At 37.7% G+C, this 19,232-nt stretch overlaps 1 protein-coding gene across 8 annotated transcripts in view; it reads right to left on the reverse strand.

The window, feature by feature from the left end:
* Positions 1–407: 407 nt before the first annotated feature.
* The window catches only part of ROBO1 (roundabout guidance receptor 1), a 707,409-nt gene continuing 688,584 nt past the window's right edge, over positions 408–19,232 (reverse strand). For 7 of the 8 annotated variants that reach the window (XM_064643066.1, XM_064643092.1, XM_064643074.1 and 4 more), the window contains 7 exons: positions 17,798–17,942; positions 17,237–17,488; positions 13,528–13,937; positions 11,672–11,824; positions 4,183–4,491; positions 2,711–2,913; positions 408–2,098 (listed from right to left, as the gene is read on the reverse strand). In XM_064643066.1, the coding sequence (XP_064499136.1) occupies positions 2,084–2,098; positions 2,711–2,913; positions 4,183–4,491; positions 11,672–11,824; positions 13,528–13,937; positions 17,237–17,488; positions 17,798–17,942 (1,487 nt within the window). In that variant the 3' untranslated portion in view covers positions 408–2,083. The remainder of the gene's footprint in view (positions 2,099–2,710; positions 2,914–4,182; positions 4,492–11,671; positions 11,825–13,527; positions 13,938–17,236; positions 17,489–17,797; positions 17,943–19,232) is intronic. The other variant, XM_064643062.1, reaches the window with a different exon arrangement.

Genomic DNA, 19,232 nt, shown 5'->3' on the forward strand with positions numbered 1-19,232 from the left:
GCAGGACAGCAGGCAGGTAAGAAAACTTGCATTTGTGCAGGTCCCAACAAACATATGACTCATAATATTCACTCTCTCCACTTATTTGGCCTTTGCAACAAATGTGTCTCACCCCTGAGATGATTTTGTTGGTACAGATTTTCGTCATCAGCTCTCTCTGGAAACTGGCAGGCTAAGGGAAGTTTTCATTATCACAGTTCATGAAGCGCCCAGAAATCAGATCTTTAAGGCAATCAATTGTAATTATGTAAAATCTTAGGCTGCATCCAGCTCTCCCACTTTGCTCATGCTACTGTAACTGCATGATTTCAGTGGAGCAGATTCTGACTCTTACCAATAGAAATAAGAAGAGAGTTGCCCCTAAAATTATGTTTCAGGGAACACAAGAAACTATGCAAGAAAGATAATGTATTTGAGAACATTTTTAATAAATAATGTGACAAAAATTACTTTTCTGATTATTGGATCCTCAGTATGCAAAATTATGGCTAAAATATGAGGTTTCTTACATGAACATAATGAAAACATTAATCACATGGATTTTTCCTTTAGTACTGCACACCCTTTCTATGGAACCTTTCTTTAAAAATTAGCTAAATGAAAAATTTCAGTCCTCGGTAAACACCAAAACACTTTTTTTTTTCTTCTTTTTTTTTTTTTTTTTCCATTGGGGCTAGTCCTGATAGCTGTCAATAAACAAACACACATTTTTCCATTAGCACCAATGACAAAGAAATTTTATAATTACAAAAAAGATCATAAAATCTACAGACAGAGGACATCATTTGGCAAATTCAATGCAACTAATGCCTCTATTTCAGCTTTAATGATAATCCAATGTTGAGAGAGGCCACAGAAAAATTGGTAATTTTCTGTAAGTCCAGGAAAAGTGAGAAGTGTTTTGATTATGGCCCACATTTACATTTGCTACTTTACCGTCTGTCATCATTCAAATATTCCAAATACAAACATAGAGCATTAACAAAAAGATGAAAAATATCCCAAACAAATGCTTAACATTTTCAATAAGACAAAAAAAAAAGGTTAATAGTTACAATGGTTTACAAACAAAGTCTAGTGATTGTGCTTTTAAAACCAAAAAAAAAAAAAAAAAGATAAGCAGTGCATTACAAAAAAATTCATCGCCAAGATCAAACAAAACTTCTTTAAGTGGCACTTCTTCTTTAAGGTGAATTGACACAAGTAGAGGTCTGAGATTTGGGCCAGTAACAGTTGATGATATTACCTAATCATTATTAAAAATGTCCATTGATTTTCTTTTCATAAGCATTGTTGAAACTGAAAATTAGAAAAAGTTTCAGATAACCTTGCTCATGCTATGATTAGGCAAACAGCAATCACATTGGCTTACCTCCTGCCTATCCCAAAGGACATTTTTAATAAGAATGTACTTAATGATGAAAATGGAAAGACAAATCAAAGTACCACAGGGGATTTAAAATGAGTACATATTTACAATAAGAGCCACATCATCCCAAATTAATTTTACTTGCATTCGTCAAACTGTATCATCTGCAGAAGGTTAGCAAGAGACTGGCAGAAAACAAGACACACAGTCTGTACTGGAATGCCAAGGTACCATTTGCCCTGACTGCAGATGAAACCCCAAGAACCAAAGGATGCTCTGCAGGGTGCTCACTTTGGGGATCTTTTTAATCACTGGCTCACTGGTGTGCCGGCAGTGCACTGAGCACCGCCTCGCTGGGGAGAAACCTCGGGATCCCAGGCTCTGGAATTCCCTTCTGTTCTACTCCAGAAGCAGCAGCTGGCCCAAGTACCACGAAGAGCAGCTGACCTGCCTTCTTGGGCAGCGAAGGGGATGCGCTTTAGCGTTACGGAACAGGCAGGGGCCGTTCCTAGTAAGGAGGGCTTAGAAAGAAAGAGTAAAATAAAAAAAAAACTAGCAATCTGATGGCATGAAGAAAAAAAAGGAAAAATTGTACACTCTGATTGCACTGAACATTATTTCTGGCGTCAAACATCATCAGACTTGAGGCATCTTAAGTGATTTTTTTTTTTCTGATCAGATTTTAAAAGCCTGTTACAGTACATGTCGCTGTCTTCAGCTTTCTGTTTCCTGTATTAAAAAAAAAAAAAAAGAGGACATAAATTACTACATGTTAAATTTTATTTTTTAAAATTTGTTTTACGTACCTCTTAGAGATTTGCTACCTTTACATGATAATTACTACTTTTAATTTACGCACAGCAGTGTGACTGTATGTTGGCCACCCTTTCTACAATCAGGATTTAAATTGAATTAATATCATTAGGCAGAAAAAAAAAAAAAGAAAAAAGTTCATTTATCAATATCTGAAAAAATACAAAATGATAAACTATTAAAAACTGTGAAAGGTGATGTCAAGGTATTCTTAGATGCTCTAGTTCTTTATTTTCACTTTCAAAAGAATCTGGATAAGGTAAAGTGCACTTTAAAATAATGTATTTCTGCAAGTTCTATTTCATAAGTTTTAGTGTATTGACAATTATATTGTGCTATATATTATTTGGTTTTTATGGTTTTGACACATTCATAAAGTTTATTTTCTTGAGTTGGGCATAACTTTAATAGACAGATAAATTTTTCTGAACAGAAATATTTCTGGTTCAAAAGTGTTTTTTCTTGGCATCTGTCTAAATACAGAAAATAGCCTTACTCTGTCATCTTCAGTATTACAATTGCAGTTACCTCCATCTCTTCTTCTTCTTCCTCTTCTCCTTGTTCATACGCTCCCAGTACTTGCATTTCCGCAACATTCCTTCGGGCTAGATTTACTTGATCTGCCCTCTGTCTGCCTCCTGATCCTCTTGACGACATAGAGCTGGAGGAGCTGGGATCTCTAGGATTATTTGATGTTGGAAACGTTGGTCTAGAATATGGCAGGATGTCCTCTGTATAATTAAATGCATACATTGTTATGGTTACAAGCCCAGCGATACCGTGAACCTAAAATTTCTGCATGCAGTTGATCTATTTTACTTTTTATGATTCCCAGGAGGTTTAAAGTGATGCCTGAAAGGAATATGAAATACACTGTTTCCATAACAGCATTATAGAAGCTTTCTTGAGGAAATTTATAGTATTTACACGGTAACATTCTCCACAGAAAAATTAATTCATGATTACTGTCCACTTCATTTCAATTTAGGATCCTTGCTCTATGTTCTACAGGAAAATGAAAAAAACACTCCTTGTAGTATATTTTCCATATGACTGAGTAGGAGGAAATGACAATATATGTATGATACAAGGAACTCATTCCGTATAAATACTGGACCCTGCGCTTTCTGGACTGAGTTTGAACCACAGTTAGTGGTCATGTTTCAAAATTACAGCATCATCCTCTATGGTAACCTTCTAATAACTTTTCTCTATAGCAATTCACCGTAACCAAACTCTTACTCATGTGTCCATTGAACCAACTTACTACCCAATCACCCCTGATATTACCCATGGATACCTGCAGGTAGCAAGGACCAGGCATTTGTATCAATCTGTGTTGAAAGTCTTAGTGAACACTTGGCAAGTCCCATTAATCACGTTCCATTAATTAGTAATCTTACCAAATTCCATATACAAGAGATTACTTTGACTACATCTAACTCACACACTGCCATGTCAGTTATAAATACTAAAATTAATGCTTGACTACTAGGGCTTTCTTATGCTTTAAGCAGGACCAGGTATCATTCTGGCCCTTTTCTCCTTTGCGAATAGGCAAAAGGGGCCAAGGGCAGATTCTTCAGCAGAAAAGTTAAGTATCTGCCTTACAGATCTCTATCTGACTTTACTCAGTTCTCTTACAAATCAGATAATAATCAGACAGATTAAATATAACTAGACTATAAATGTATAGGTAGGAGCAAGGACACTGATCCTTACAACTCTCAAGGAGTATTTCTGTTCGGGCTTCCTAAGCATTAGCTTTAATACATGATGGGTCTAAGGACAGCAAGATAGAAAATCTGCTTTTCCTAAGCTTGTATTTCCATTTTACCCTAACAAGAACCTGCAATGTGACCTAAATTAACACTGTGTAATCACAATAAAACGGTGGCAATTCAGCAGATCTAACTTCACTTCAGCAGCCTGAGAAGAGCTGGCCTGTTCCCCGTGACCAGCACCTAATACTTCAGTAAACCCAGGGCAGGCAAAACAACCTTGAAGAAGATGAGTTTTTGCTGGTGTGCCGTCTCGTTTTGGTGCTTTGTTTCCTCGCAGCTTCCCGTCGCTCTGCTGTTCCTGGGGTTCTCTCCGCTCCCCCGAGTTCGTCCGCACGTCCGAGTGCTGCCTCCCGTCCATCCCGTCCCTCCCCTTGTAGCTGGCTCCTTTCCTTTCCGCAGACCTGTCTGTCCTCGCCTCTATAGAAGCAAGTTTTGGCAGCATGACCGGCCGCACCTCCAGCTGGGATTTGGACTGGGCCGTTGGTGATTTTATAGCCGGAGGTGGCACAGGAGGAGGTGGCAAGTCTACAGAGTGGAAAGAGAATAATGATTTCGATGACATCATACACCAGCGAAATTAAGACATAATATTTAACTTGAACTGAAGAAACAGATGCCCTGTTTACTTTCAGCCCTCCCTCTGCCCTCCTCTCTCCACTCCAAAAAATGTTATGTTACTGTTCAAACTGCTTTTCTGAAGCTTAACCTCTGAAAACACAAAGTAAGACCTCTCCCTGCCTTCTCAAATCACAATATTTTCTTAAAAATCACTTACCAAAAACTGCAATAAACTTTAAGCACATGAATATTAACATGCCAGTTATGAATATCAACACAGAATTAAGGATACTAACATGATATCGCTGATATTTATCATTTTTGCTAAGTCCATTCAAGAGCACAGCAGCTTGTGCTATAATTGCTCAAGGTCTTCGGTGTAGTGAGCATTAAAGCAAGCTAGCTGGGGTCTAAGAATGTATATCAGACCCACTGCTGACATATATAAGGATATTTATATATAATTATATATTAATTATTGAATTTTTCTTTCAAAATAATAGGTTAAACTAACATATACGTCCTTGATGTCTGTGGGTATGTCATGAGATATTAAAAAAAAAAAATAATACAGTCAGCCAATGAAGTAACAAGCTCTCAGGAAGAACAAAAAAAAAAAGACAAGACGCAGGACTTTAGAATTTAATTTCTTAAATTAGCACAACTTAAGGGGTTCTAAAATTCTGAATATTTTAAAATACTATTTATAAAGCATGCATATATTTTACTTTGTTGTATTTCTCTATTCCTGCATTAAGACATAAAACTAGAATGTGCAAATTGTTTATCAGGATTCAACAGTGCTCTGTGGAATATAAAATGTGAAGAAAAAATATAGAAGTCAAGCAAGGAAGCAACAACACAAAAGCAGTTCACAACAAAGCTGTAGGAACAATTCACATGGATATAAGAGAACTGGTTAAAAAAGGTGAGATGACATAGACGTTTCTGAGGTTAATATTCTCAAGTGAGATTGTTAAAAGAGAAAATAATGGTACTATTAAAAAACGTAACTTCAGCATTTCATAATACCATGCATTCATTCTTTCTACTTCCAGAAAAATCTTGGAGCAGCTGTGTTTTTCAGACACCATCACTATATATACAGCTAATTCTCAGCCTATTCAAGAGAATTTTTCAACCGAAATTTAACTAAATTGGGCCAAAAATAAAGGTAGTACTCCTGAACAAGAAAAAATAGGCATCTAACATATACATATCAATTCAGATGATCCTTGTGGGTCCCTTCCAACTCAGGGTATTTTATGATTCTATGAAAATAATTTCATTTATGGTATGGGAAATATATAGATTATAGACTGCAATATAAAAAGGTAGATCTCTGGGCAATGGGCTGGACTTGTTTATCTGAGGAAACTAAAACTGAAATGGAGACCCAACTTCTGACTCAGTAAGACATGAAATACAATATATTTTGGCAGGAAAGCACAGAATTGGTTATGTTGCATTCTTTTGTTATCCATAACTGCTTAGACATGGTTTACAGAGGTAACCTCTGCTCAGCACACAACCTTAGCAACGTAACTTTGTAATTCCAGCCATTGGAGTAGCACTCAGACTACCTCTCCTAAAATTGCCCTGTGAGGTCCTGCCACCAAAGAGCAAACCAAACCACTTTCACTGGGCTGCCCAGTCCCGTAGATGCAAATTTGGATTTCTGGATCCCAAGGGTCCACGGAGAGGTCCATGAGATCTTAAGTGTCAATACCTGCTGCAAAAAGTGTTGGTCTAGAGAAGTACATAACCTTCTACAATTCAACAACTATGTTAAAATTTGTGTGAAGCCTGACTGAGACCTCAGAGTAGTGTGTAATATGTTCCTTGAAAGCCCAGTGCATAAGGCCACGTCAGCTCCAGACTTGTAGCAATTACAGAATTTGGACAAGATATAAAAAATAAGATAAAGTCTGTATCAGGCTGCGGAGATTCAAACAATGTTTTCCTTTTCGAGGAAAACTTTGCTCTCACAATATTCCTTCTCTCAGAAGAGGATACACTGATTCAGAAGTGGATGAAGACACTCAAACCCAGAAGTGTAGGCTTCTGGAACCACAGCTGTTCACGCAATGTCCTGGGTCTCACATGCCCCATTCACTGTCTCTGTTATGAAGTTACCAGAGCACTGAAGAGCCATTCTGCTGAGCCTGCTGATGTAAAGGGAGTGTAGGTACTTAACATCAGCCTTTTCAGCCACCCCTGGAGCCAGTGTCCAACAAGTGCGGCACGGCAGGGCACTGGCTGAATACCAAAGAGAAGGAACAGCATCTTTCCTGTAGCCTATAAAACACAACTTGGAACAAACCACTTTATTCAAGAATTCTATCCAGCTGCACAGGGCAATGAACAAAGTGGTGTTAAATCTTGACTATGGAAAGGAAAGATGCATCGATATAAAAAGTTTCATAAACCGGCAGCAGCTCTGTGGTACAGCAATAACTAAAGAAAAGTGATATTCTCTTTTGAGAACGTTTTTGCAACCTGCAGGGAAACTATAAAAATCTTCATTATAACACAGTACTTCTCGCTGAGAAGAATCCTTTACAGAAGAAAAAAAAAAACCTTTTCAGAGGTCAACACCATTACACCCCTGTGGTATTTATTTTAAGAGCTCAGATCACAGAGAAAATCCAGATTCAATCAGCCTCCTCGAGTACAAACTGGCACACTCCTTATTAAAAGCAAAATGGAAGCTTCCATTGTAAGGAATAAAAAGTAAATCACAAAGCAACATCAAACCAATATCAAGAACTCAGAAGTATTTGTTAAAGGTCAGCTGTGCTCACATGTTTAATTCATGTCATGTATTACTTGTACTGCTTCCCATGTAACTCAAACAATTAATGGATGCCATTTCATAGCACAGTCTACAGGAGAAACCTTCCAGATATGTCTTTTGAAAGGAGTGATGATAATTTTCTAAATGAGAACATATACAGGAACCATGGGATAAGCAGAGGAAAAATAATCTGCTAAATTAGTTTGACACTAAAGTGGAAAAACCACAAATAAGCACAAAAAGACGAATTGTAAGTAGTGACAAATGAAGCCTTATTAGGCAACTCTCTTTTTTAAACTCTTATCAGGCTGCAGATCCCCACAGTCATACCCTGAAGAAAAGAGCAGAGTTACAGATTTGATGCAATAGTGGAGAAAATCCATGGACGTGCTCAAGGTCAGGCTGGATGGGGCTCTGAGCAACCCGATCTAGTGGAAGGTGTCCCTGCCCACAGCAGAGGGGTTAGAACTGGATGATCTTTAAGGTCCCTTCCAACCTAGGACATTCTATGATTCTATAAGGTACAAAGTGAATTTTTTCTAATGCGTGTTTGTGCAGGCATGCAAAACTGAATATTGCTCCTGACTTAAAAAAACCTTTAAAAGCATTTAAGATGCCTAGACACATCTTAATCTGAGCTACTATTATTCATGTACTGAAGCTATTTTCATGCTTTGCCTTTCAAGAAGCACCGCTCAGATTGTACACAATAATCAGATGAACAAATAGATACAGCAAAACCCAATATGATGCATAAAAGCAATGGGTTATTGCCTTTTTTTTTAATCTACATTTACATAATTAGCAAAATGGTTTTCATTCCACAAAACCTCCGTCAGTATCAAAATCAGTATTTACAAGATATCAAATAACTCACAAGGGACCCAGAAGTAAGGACTGAGAAAAGGGCAAGTATCTGAAAATTATTATCATTCAATAACAAGCTGATTTTTAGCAGAGGTAAGAAATGCATTCCTACTTATTTTCTACCTTGCTGAATTGTTTTTTGTACAGAGTAGGTTTTTTTGTACTGCATAGGCAGAGGGAGACAAAAGTACAAATGGTGTTGGCATGGATAAGGGCTTAACATTTCCAAATGAAAATTCGAGGAATATCTGGCAGATGTTCAATTGCCTTTTGTGAGAAATTCAGCTGCCCTCACGTCATGTCACTGGTAACACAGCTAAATAACTCAGTTATAGTCTCAACCAGTCAGTTGTGAAAATGTTTAGTATTTTTTGTCAGTTAGAGATTTTAAAAAAAAAAAAAGAATCAAGATTTAAAATCTCATGTGAACTGTCAATGGCATAATTTCTATTGAAAGATCCAATGAACTGAAACAATGGCAAAGTACTTTTATCCTTTTTATCTAAAAGCTTACAATTCTGAGGGCTTGTAACTACTGATAAATCAATTCAAGACACTTCAGAAGAGACTTTTATATATATATATATTTAGAAAAGACAAATGTATTCTTTTAAAGTTTGGTTTCTTAAATTAAATATGTAAGTAGGTCAGACAAGGCTGAGAAGGAGGATCCGTCTGCTAGTTGGTTCATGCAATGCTCTCTTAGTAAGCTCTCCTAAAAGGCCAGAGGAAGAGCAATTAAAAATTCATACATTTTAATCCTTACCACCTACTGAGCAAAGATTTTTAGCAACAAATATGAAGAACATTTCAGTGTCTGGATGACTGTCAAAGAACAAAACAAATGAGCTGAAATCCCATTTCACATGAAGTAGCAACTTTATGTGATTTGAACTAACGCTCACAGAAAATACAAAACTGTTACTACTTGTACAATGCAGAGTAGATCAGAGACCACTCTCCTCTACTATAGTAGACCTTTTACTGGTACATTAGTAACAAACACACCTTCAGAAATACCAATCTCTTTCACAAATCTTGCTGTACAAAGAAAAAACAAAAAAAGAATTTTTTAGGACTTACATATATTGCTGCTGATAATACTCTTGGTATTTTCAATCATTCATACAAACATTTTATTTATATACCCTTTCTGTCAACTAATCATTTAAATTCTTCATGACACTGGTATTTCATGAAACTTCTGGCAAATACTAATTCAGGTACTTTGGGAACAGCAGAAGATTCTTTATGTGTGAAAGTAAATTCCATCTTAAAGGCTGAGAAAGTAATGAAACAATGTATTTTTCTCCTTTTAGTAGTTACGGAATGCTTCTAGCAACCAACAAATTCTTGAATTCAGAATATCTGCTTTTTTTGCCTCTACTAAAAACACATGTATGTTCACCCACTATGAGGAAATAAAAAATCGTTCTATCAGGCACTCCTTTATAAAGATGATAAATAATATTGTGACAATAAGCCAATGGAAAAACCTAAGTACATCTGGGAAAGGTCAATGGTGCTTAAATGTTTCATTCATGCATCCATCATGGTTTTCTCCACTTAAGGAAAACAATTAATAAATGTTATTTTATAGCTAATTCTAACATGACACAATAATACTAGATGTGGCTATTAAAATGAATGGTTAGAATCTACAGTAAGGTTCCAAATATGCCTACGTAAATAGGCTGAGGGGGAAAAAATAATTAAAAAAAAATCAAATCCAAACAAGCCCTTCAACCTTTGAACTGGGTTTTATTGGATCTGCAGAAATTAAAGCCATAATTTGCTATTCCCTGAATGACCACACTGTATTGCACTCTTAAAGAGGTTAGTGGAAATTCTTTCCTAATTAGAAAATATGCTGAAGTAAGTAGGTGCTACACAACACAAAACAAATATTGATCATGATTGTCAAGTCTATTGCAACATCTAATGATGATGCTCTATGATTTAGCTCTGTATAACTGCTTTTACAAAAACCCATCATCAAATAAGACCCACCTCTTATTTATCCCTGTGTTAGAAGCAAATGGCCACATAAAACTCCTGTCCAGATTTTATTTCTGATGTCCTAGCTGTTGTGTTAGTATTGAGGTTTGATGCTCTGCCAATTATTTAGCTAAGAGCATTCTCTTCAAAAGAATAAAAGCTGATAAAACGTCAATAAAATCTTGTGAAACGCCATTACAAGAGTCTCATAAACATAACGTTTCTGGTACAGTTTTGGGATTTACACCTTGTGTTGTCCTTTCACAGAAGCAAACACGCACAAAACCACTGTAACAACCTCTCGAAATCAGATAATATTCCAACAGCTCAGTTTCACTGACAGAAGGGGCCTGGGCAGAAGCCAAGAGGCCCAGGTGCACTGTGTCATGCCAGTATTTAACGCAGCCTAATATCAGATAGATGCTACTGAGAGAAAATACTCAGAATAAAGTACAGATAATAGCACGGACAACCACTCATTGCTAAATTACTTCTGCTCATCGTGCTTTGAGCTTTGTATTAAATTTTTCCATCAAGTGGCAGGAATCACAGGGAGAAGTGGTTCAAAACTCCCTTCTTGTAACCCCGGATAAGGATCTACAATATTAGGCTTTCATATGATAATGGCAGATGATGCCCCTCTTTGAAAAATTTCAGACTGGTAATGAAAGTCCTAATCAGATTGTTGTTGCAGAGGAGGTGGGGGAGCGATGCCTTTCTTTTCCCTACCCCCCCACCCTCCCCTGTTAGCAAATTCAGCAAACTTGACAAGATGAGTTAAGTCTTGGAGAATTTATCTTACATGAATTTCCAACAAAGCCCGCGGGTTGTTTTATAAAACTGGAAGGTAGTGCTTTAATAAAAGCTGCACCACCTGAGGCATTTTCATTAAAGGCTCTCTCTAGAAAACATCACAATGTTTGCATTATCCTCCTACACCCCCAAGAGAATACAAGCACTACCTTTTCAGCAAGAGTTGATATTGTGTGTGAAGGCACGAGAGAAGATGATTAGATTTGCTTTTACTCACAAAGTAACCGCTTGCAACAACGCCGTGGTCAGGATTAGAAATTCATTGATTTGTGTTGTCCACCACTGGGATGGTGAACTGTTTTTTTCGGGAAAAGACAAATTCTGAAGGTTTTAATAGTCGGTCACGTGAATGAAGATTTTAATCCTAACCACACATTATTCTCAATGGCTGTACTATTTATGCTATCTGGGCTCTTAAATAATGATGGTAATTAGCCGATTAGGACACTATAGAAAACAGGTGCAAGGCTCTGGAGTGGAAGCATCAATGTACGGTATTAAGGAACTCTGGCATTTAAAATGATTAATCTGTTCAGCGTGTTTAGCAACAGGAAACACAAATCACTGGATTCTGAAACATAATGCTACCTCTGTGGAAAAATTTCACACACACGGGCTGAATGGGTATTTAGAAAGGTTCACTGACGTTTTCAACCGTTTCAGTGGACTCACCATCTGTGTAGACTTCTCTGCGCAGATGTCCTGGCTGGTGTTTTTGCTTTTTGGCAGGTCGGACCTTCTGTATTACAACAGCACTCATGTTGCTGTCGGTAGATACAGGGCTGGTGGGTCTAGGACAGTGTGATGCATGGAAATGTCTACGGCCTGGAAATTGTTACAGAACAGTATTATTTTCCTTATCTAAGACCCTTCACTTTTTTTAACAGCAGAACAACTAAGTTATACAAAACCTAAAAAGACACTGCTGGAACAACAGTAAAATTCATCCAGTTTTAGAGTGATCTGTAACTAAATCAGAGCATTTGCTATTAGTAGGCAGGTTGGCTTAGTTGCACAGAAATTATCCAGCTGCTTAGTAGCTGGTAGCTCCTGCCCCAGGAGCACGAACTCCATTGGCAGGCAAGCACAAGCAGCATTCCCACCCTGCAACTTTCTGAAAACAACAAAATGTTTCCCTTTCCAGACAGGTTTCACCTCCCCTAGCTTGGGCCACGTGAGTTCACAGGTGCCATAAGCAGAGCAAGTCACCAGCAGGTCTCAGGTACAGAAGCCCCCTCTGCCACCTTGAGTGAATTATCAGGAACTGTAGGACTGGATTTCATCACAGCTTATTTGCAGATAAGCAGTGTCACATCTTTAGGATGTGTAGTGAGGCAGAGGTAATATCAGTATATAGAAATCATTATATAACATGAACTTAACTGTTGCAAAATTATTAGAAACTGGGTATAAAAAGACCTTTAGTAAATACATAAACCTACACACATGTAAACACACGTATTTATATGAACTTATGTGTACAGAATGGATAAAATCCTGGCCATGTGGCTATGAATGGGAGTTTTGCTACCTACTTCAATCGGCCAGGATTTCATCCAGAATTACTAAATTACCTCCCCTCTCACTCTTCATGATGAACAGCTGTGTTGAAATGGAACAAAGGACTGTTAACTGGGAGAGGATATCAGAAATGGGAAGGAGGTTGAAAATCTGTGAAGTCAAGAGTGGACACACTTGTGACAGAGTACGTCTCCTCCAGGTCTGGCAGTTTAATAGGACTGGTTGTCAAAACATGAAACTTGTATCCCAGCCTGCTGTATTCTCATTTCTTAGCTGAACTATAACAATATCCATTTGGTCTAGTCAGGTTACTGATTACCTGTATATATCCAGTGCTATCAGTACCCAGTATATTGTATTTCAAATATCGTATTTCATATGTTCAATGGTGATTCAGGAGAAAGGAAAAAGGAAAAAACATATGCATAAGGCCTTGCTGCACATGCATGATCTATAATCCAAACTGCAACTCATAACATCTGTCAAATTATGAAACCAAAACAAAGCCAGCTTGTTCCAATAACACAGCAGTAAGAGGTTGAACAGGATTCCTCAAAAGAAAAACATTATTTTTTTTTCAAATCCAGAGGATTTGAAAAAATAGGTTTACTCTTTATTGGACATTTCAGTACAGAGGGATTAAATCTCATGAAGAGTGACTGAAAACACTGGGAGCCTTGTACTAGGACATGATAGAATTCTGTGAGCCTTTTTCTGTTGTTTTTTTTTTTCCCTCATTCAGTTCTGGGTGCAAATCCACCAGCAGGGCTGAGGTTTGTCAGTAATCAATGAGACCAAAAGATTAGGAGCTACTTATGAAAAACAATGTAGGGCAGCAATTTATTTGAACTGTTTCACAAAAACTTTTCCTGACACTTGCACAAGCGTTAAGGCACAGCCTCCACACCTGAATTTCTGAACATTCTAAGAACGGGAATGCAGAAAGCATCTGTGGGTAGATTCAACTCACAATGGCCACTTTTTTTCCCTCCTCCCGTCAAACTCACCTCCTGCTGCATCCTGCATCTGACGCCTGGCTACTTTCAGACCAGCGTATTCCGCAGCTGCTGCCACAGCCTGTGCAAAATCCGCATCGGTAAAAAACGATCCGTCGGAGGAGCTGACACTGGACCGCCCGCTCGAGATGTTGTCTTCTTCAGAGGCTGAACCCCAGCCATTGATCATGGACCCTGTCACAGAGCTCTCCAAATCCCCCACGCTGGAGGCAGGGGTCTGCTCGAGGCCGCGCAAAAGGAGCCTCCTGTTTTGCATCTTGGCAACCTCTATATCGGCCTCATCCTCCTCCTCCTCCGGTGCGTCGGTATCCATGTCAGAGACCAAGGGCCCTGAGATGTATCCATAGGTATGTGGTGGGGAGATGGGCCTTGGAGGGGGCGGAGGACTCACAGGTTGACGTCTGCACAAAAATACAAGGGAAGAATTGAAGCCACTTAACACAGTCAGAGGAAATAGGAGGCCGATGAAAACACTTCTTTTATTTCCCAGCAAGCTTGACCTGCCTTTTTAAATCACCAGAATTTATATCTGGAAGGTTCAGCACTGTTTGCTTTTTAGTTCTTATTTTTGCTGTAAATCAGAATTGACAGTTATGTCACAAAGACATCTGAATATGGCTCCTTTATCACTAACTTTAATGAAAATGGGCTTATTTTGCATTAAGCTGTTCAATTTCCCTAAGGTAGTACATGTACAACTAGGCAAAGAGGTGGTTACAGATCACGTGACCATTAAAAAAATTACTTGTGCACCTTTGAGAGTATGAGCAAAAGAAATGTCTGTATATCTCTATAAGCTTAAACAATTGACATCAAGAAATGCATCTATCCAAACAAATTGCTCTGTAAAAGTTGTCTTCCCTCCACCCACCCCAGTGATTCAGAAAAATATGAAAAGAGAGATTGCTATTTCATTATATTTTAAATTGGTCTAGGTGATAAAATAAAAAAAGAATTCTCTACTGTAATGTTAGTTCTTGATGTTAGGGATACCAAAATGCATGCAGAGGTATAGGTTAATTTATTTTGATCTTAATTTGTCAGTAATGGTGTGTCCAGCTTAAAGAGGCAAAGTATTAGATAGCATTAGATCTATGTTCAAGTTTAGTTAATACTTCACTCAGAAGTCCCAGATAGCAACATGGTCATTAGTTCTTCACTGGGCCACAGACATGATCTTTAACTGCCATTTCTCTGACAGGAAAACATACTTTCTGCAATAATGGTTGTCCTGTTAGCTTTGCTCACCAGGAATTTTTACTGCAGCCTGTAGTAAAATTTGAAAATTTCCACAGTAACTTTCCTTTGTCAGTCTTATTATCTCATTGAGAAATGATGACTCTCATAAAATAATATTTTTTTTGCATGTGTGACATGCAATTAAAAAAAAAATTAATAAGTAGGAATACATATCAATTTTGGAAGGCAAGAGCAAGTTGGAACCTCCCTGGACTACATCATCTAGCCACTGTTTTTCACTTGCTGTATTAAGTACTGGACAGAATAAAGAACAGGTCACTTACAGATATATATCCAATAATCATTTAATAACACCACTTCCCCACTCCCAAATCCCAGAAGCTGTTGATGCCTGGGAATCTCTACCTGCTTTGACCTTGCCCAACAAAGTTTTACTGCCTTAATTTAAAGCTCTTGTGGCAATTGTCCCTGTGATATATTTGCCAGGCTTCCTATTCTCCAGGTTTTAGTATTAGAGGACAGGCACCTGTTTACAAAATACATTAGGGTTCTTGAAAATATAGTTTGGCTGCCAGTCTTTGAGGACAGGCCAATTGAGAGCAGCTGGTTCATGGGCATATGGAATTAACAATACTTCTTCCACTTTATCTGATGCAGTGGTTCTCACTTTCACAGGGACACTGTCCTATCTCAGCTCTCTCTTTAACATTTATAGCATCTGCTATCCCACTAAATCTTTAGAGTTTTTTCTCTCCTTGTTGACTCTTCTAGAGCATGGATTTCTGATTCAGTTTGCTATATTTCTACCAAGCTGACCAGACAGAGAAATATTACAGTACACCATCACTACCAGAATGCTATTCTAGGTGCTTGGTTCTGATCAGGAATTGAGAAAATATTCAGCAGAACTACAAGTAAAGCTCATGAAAGGTATGACAAACAGTATGTTAGACATTATTTTCAGTATAAAACCACCATTTACAAAACTCCTGAAATTAATACAGAGAGACACCACTTGTAATCTATTCTTAATTCCAAAGTATTGTCACACCATGTTCAAAATGGAACTGCCCCTTCCAGAATGGGCTACAGCTGTTGAGCACAGTACACCCAACTCCTACAGAGAAGCCATGGGTCATATCAATGCCATTAGATGGAACAGGCAGTCAGCCAAGCCTTACAAATCAAATAAATAGAACGATACGAATATTTTAAAACTGATGAGATGGATACAGCAAAAAGAAAAGAAACAATGTTTGAAAAAAGACAGGAAAGGCAAATTTAACGCTTCTGTGGACCAACATATCAAGGCCAATGGAAATTACAGGAAAATATTATTAGCCATCTCCTAATAAAAAGAGTGATTTTAAAGACTCAGGAAGATAGAGGAAAAATACACAGCACAAGAAGTGTTAACACAAAGAGTAAAGAAAGCAAACCAAGGCAGAAGTGGGGAGCAAAAGTAAAAGCAGATATAGGCCCTTTTGATAAAGATTCATAACTACTGCTTACTTAAAAAATGGGAAACATAGACATTAACTAACTTTTCAAACAGACATTCTGGAAAATACATCCATAAATGTCCAGTAAGCTGTATTAATAAAACCAAAGTTCTACAGTCTACTCTGTAAGATCAAAATTGATTTCATCATAATAGGCCTGGATTTCACTAAAAATAGAAATTATAGCTAGAATATTGCAGGTAAGTTTATATATTTGTCATAAGAAACAATGTGTGCAAACCACTGGAGAAAAAAAAAAATAAAAGAGACATAATTTGGGACAGAAATGCTGTGCCTTCTTTAAATAAAGCAAGACAAGTAAGCATCATACACAAAAAGCCTCATTCAAAATTCACTGTTTTATAGAAGAGAAGTTGTGAGAGTGTATATGCAAAATAGTTTGTACTAAAAGCAACTCAGAGAAGAAACAAAATTTCCCCTCAACAAATATCTATCTTTATTAATGTCGGTCACTCCTTTAAATAAGGGTAGATGGAAATGTTAAGAAAATTTTGCAAGCCGTAATTTCCTGTATTAGGATTTATGAGGGGAGGAAAATCTATAGGTTATATAAATTATATATTTATATATATTCATACATATTGGTGACAAGTTAATTGCACAGTTACTGTGAAATAATGCATGCTATTTTATGGTAATAATGCAGTAAATCTATTGGAAACAATGGAACTGTAATTATATGGTAAGCTGTGTTAACGATACCACTTTAATATCCTGATGACTGTGAATTTAACTTATGTCAGCACCGTACGCACCCTAAAGTGATATACGGCATTTCTTTCCCTGGTATGATAATAAAGCAACTTAATTACCTATTTCTTAGCTTAAAATAGTTCTAGCATCCTGGATTAGAAGTTAAATATCCACAGAATAAATATCTAGGGGAAAATCTTGGCCTCACTGAATTCAACAGGAATTTTCAGCGGGGCGAGGATGGCTCTCATCACATCCCTCTCGCTACATTTGCATTCACACACCTCCGGTCAGGTTGGTGTTGTGTGTGTCCCAGCTCCTCCTGACAGTCCTGCAACATGGGCTGGAGTTCTTCCTGGGGAGAGGGGGTGAGAGTGGCAGTTGACTGGTGGCTATAGGAGACAGCGGCTGGAGAGGAGGCTGCTCCTCGGACAGGTGGAGTAGGACCTCGCTCATCTTCTTCCTCTTCCTCTAGCTCATCCTGCTGCAGGTACATCCTTGCGGGTGGGACAGGACAAGGAATTTCTTGGTCATAGCTAAAATTAATTTTTTAAGAAAATAAGGACTTAAATTTGTACTGTGTAATTAGCATATCTTGTTACATGTATAAATAGCCCAGAAACAAATCACTGTTCTACGTGCTCTTGAAAATAGCTTAGTAAGGATGCACTGAGTGGATGTACACCACTGTCAGTAAGTGCTCTCTAAATAGCCACACCACAGCTAGATGAGCAGCACCAGAATGGTGCTGAAGGAAGGTCTCACTGCCAGCTTGTAGGGCAAATTACAGTTCAATTAACCAGTGATTAAAGTTGAGAAACGGTTGACGTCTTCATCTTTCTTACCTTTCATCCACTGAAAGGCTGTAATCTTCACTATTGCTATGGGGGGGTGGATGTGCTGGAGGGGGTGGAAGAAGGTCTGCCCAGTTCATCCCGGCCTGCTTGGGGGCCTTTGGGGTCCGAGCACCCTTCTTGTGCCCTTGACTCCCTGCGAATAAAAAGCAGCACACACTTGTAATGCTTTTAACTCTCTCCTCAGCACTGCCTGTGAAAAACAAAATAACTCTAACCTGGGAATTTACTGGAAATTCTCTGGGAATTTACTCTTGTGCTAAGTTTGGAGCAAATTTCCACTCCTGCTTTTTACACCAATTTCTACTTGTTGCTTCTTTGCAGAACTAGTCTACATTTTAAATGGCTGAATTTAACCAGAAACTTCTTACATAGTATGGAAGAAAACACATAGGATACAAAACTTTAACTGTCAATAAATAGTCAAAATGCTATAAAACTGTAAATGAATTTTACAAGCAATGTCATTAAGAGTGAGCTTCCTACTTCTATTAATTACATTATAGATTATCATCTAAAAAAATGAGCTGTAGACATATTTTCTAAAGTGCCTTTATACTATTTAATTGCCAGAATCTAATATACAATATTATACAGATATGATTATTAAAGTTCCACTGTTGCAGTAAGTCACTGAATATATGTAATTTGTACTTGTCCACTGAAACATTTTAGGCACAATGAAATTACTACTTTTAGTCTAAATGGCAGGTGCAGTTGAAAATAATTGCTGGAAGAACTAAAATAACAGAAGAAAAAGCAAAAGAAAGATTGATTAAGTATTTCACAAATGTTTTCAACTACTATTACTGGAAAATTACAGCTCATAATAAAACAACACAGTTTTAACAGTTCAAATAACTTTGAATAGACCAATTATTCAGGTGGTCTTGAATTTTAAGTTTGGACACGGCTGTGATGAGAACTGACTCAACCACTGTTCCTTAGTATATATTTTAATTCTCCTTCGTTAATGTTACTCCTTTATTGTAGATAAAGCGACTATTTTTGAGCATGTTTTAGAATCCTTCACATTTCTCTCCTAAACTGAAGCATGACTTTATATTCCCACAGTTAAGCCTTATGCACATGATTAAATATGTTGCAGTGAGATTTAGGAAGCCTGTTTTTCTCACTTCTGCTGTCTTAGATTTTCCACTCTTACAGACAGTAAGAGACATGTTTCGGGTATGTACAATTATTTTTCTGGTATCTCAGTACATTAAGCAAGACCCTAACTATCCCAAGGCGACCATCATCTGCATTCTCTACCCTAAGCACCATGATATATACTGGGTTCAGCACAACTGATTTATTACTCTGGTCACCTTGCTTCATTTCTGCTGGAGTCCTTGGTATGGGACTATAAATTGTCAGACTTCTGAATAACCCTAATAGGCATCTGCACAGAGAATACCACCTTCTC

Source organism: Pseudopipra pipra, chromosome 2, assembly GCF_036250125.1.
Source record: "Pseudopipra pipra isolate bDixPip1 chromosome 2, bDixPip1.hap1, whole genome shotgun sequence".
Lineage (NCBI taxonomy): Eukaryota > Metazoa > Chordata > Aves > Passeriformes > Pipridae > Pseudopipra > Pseudopipra pipra.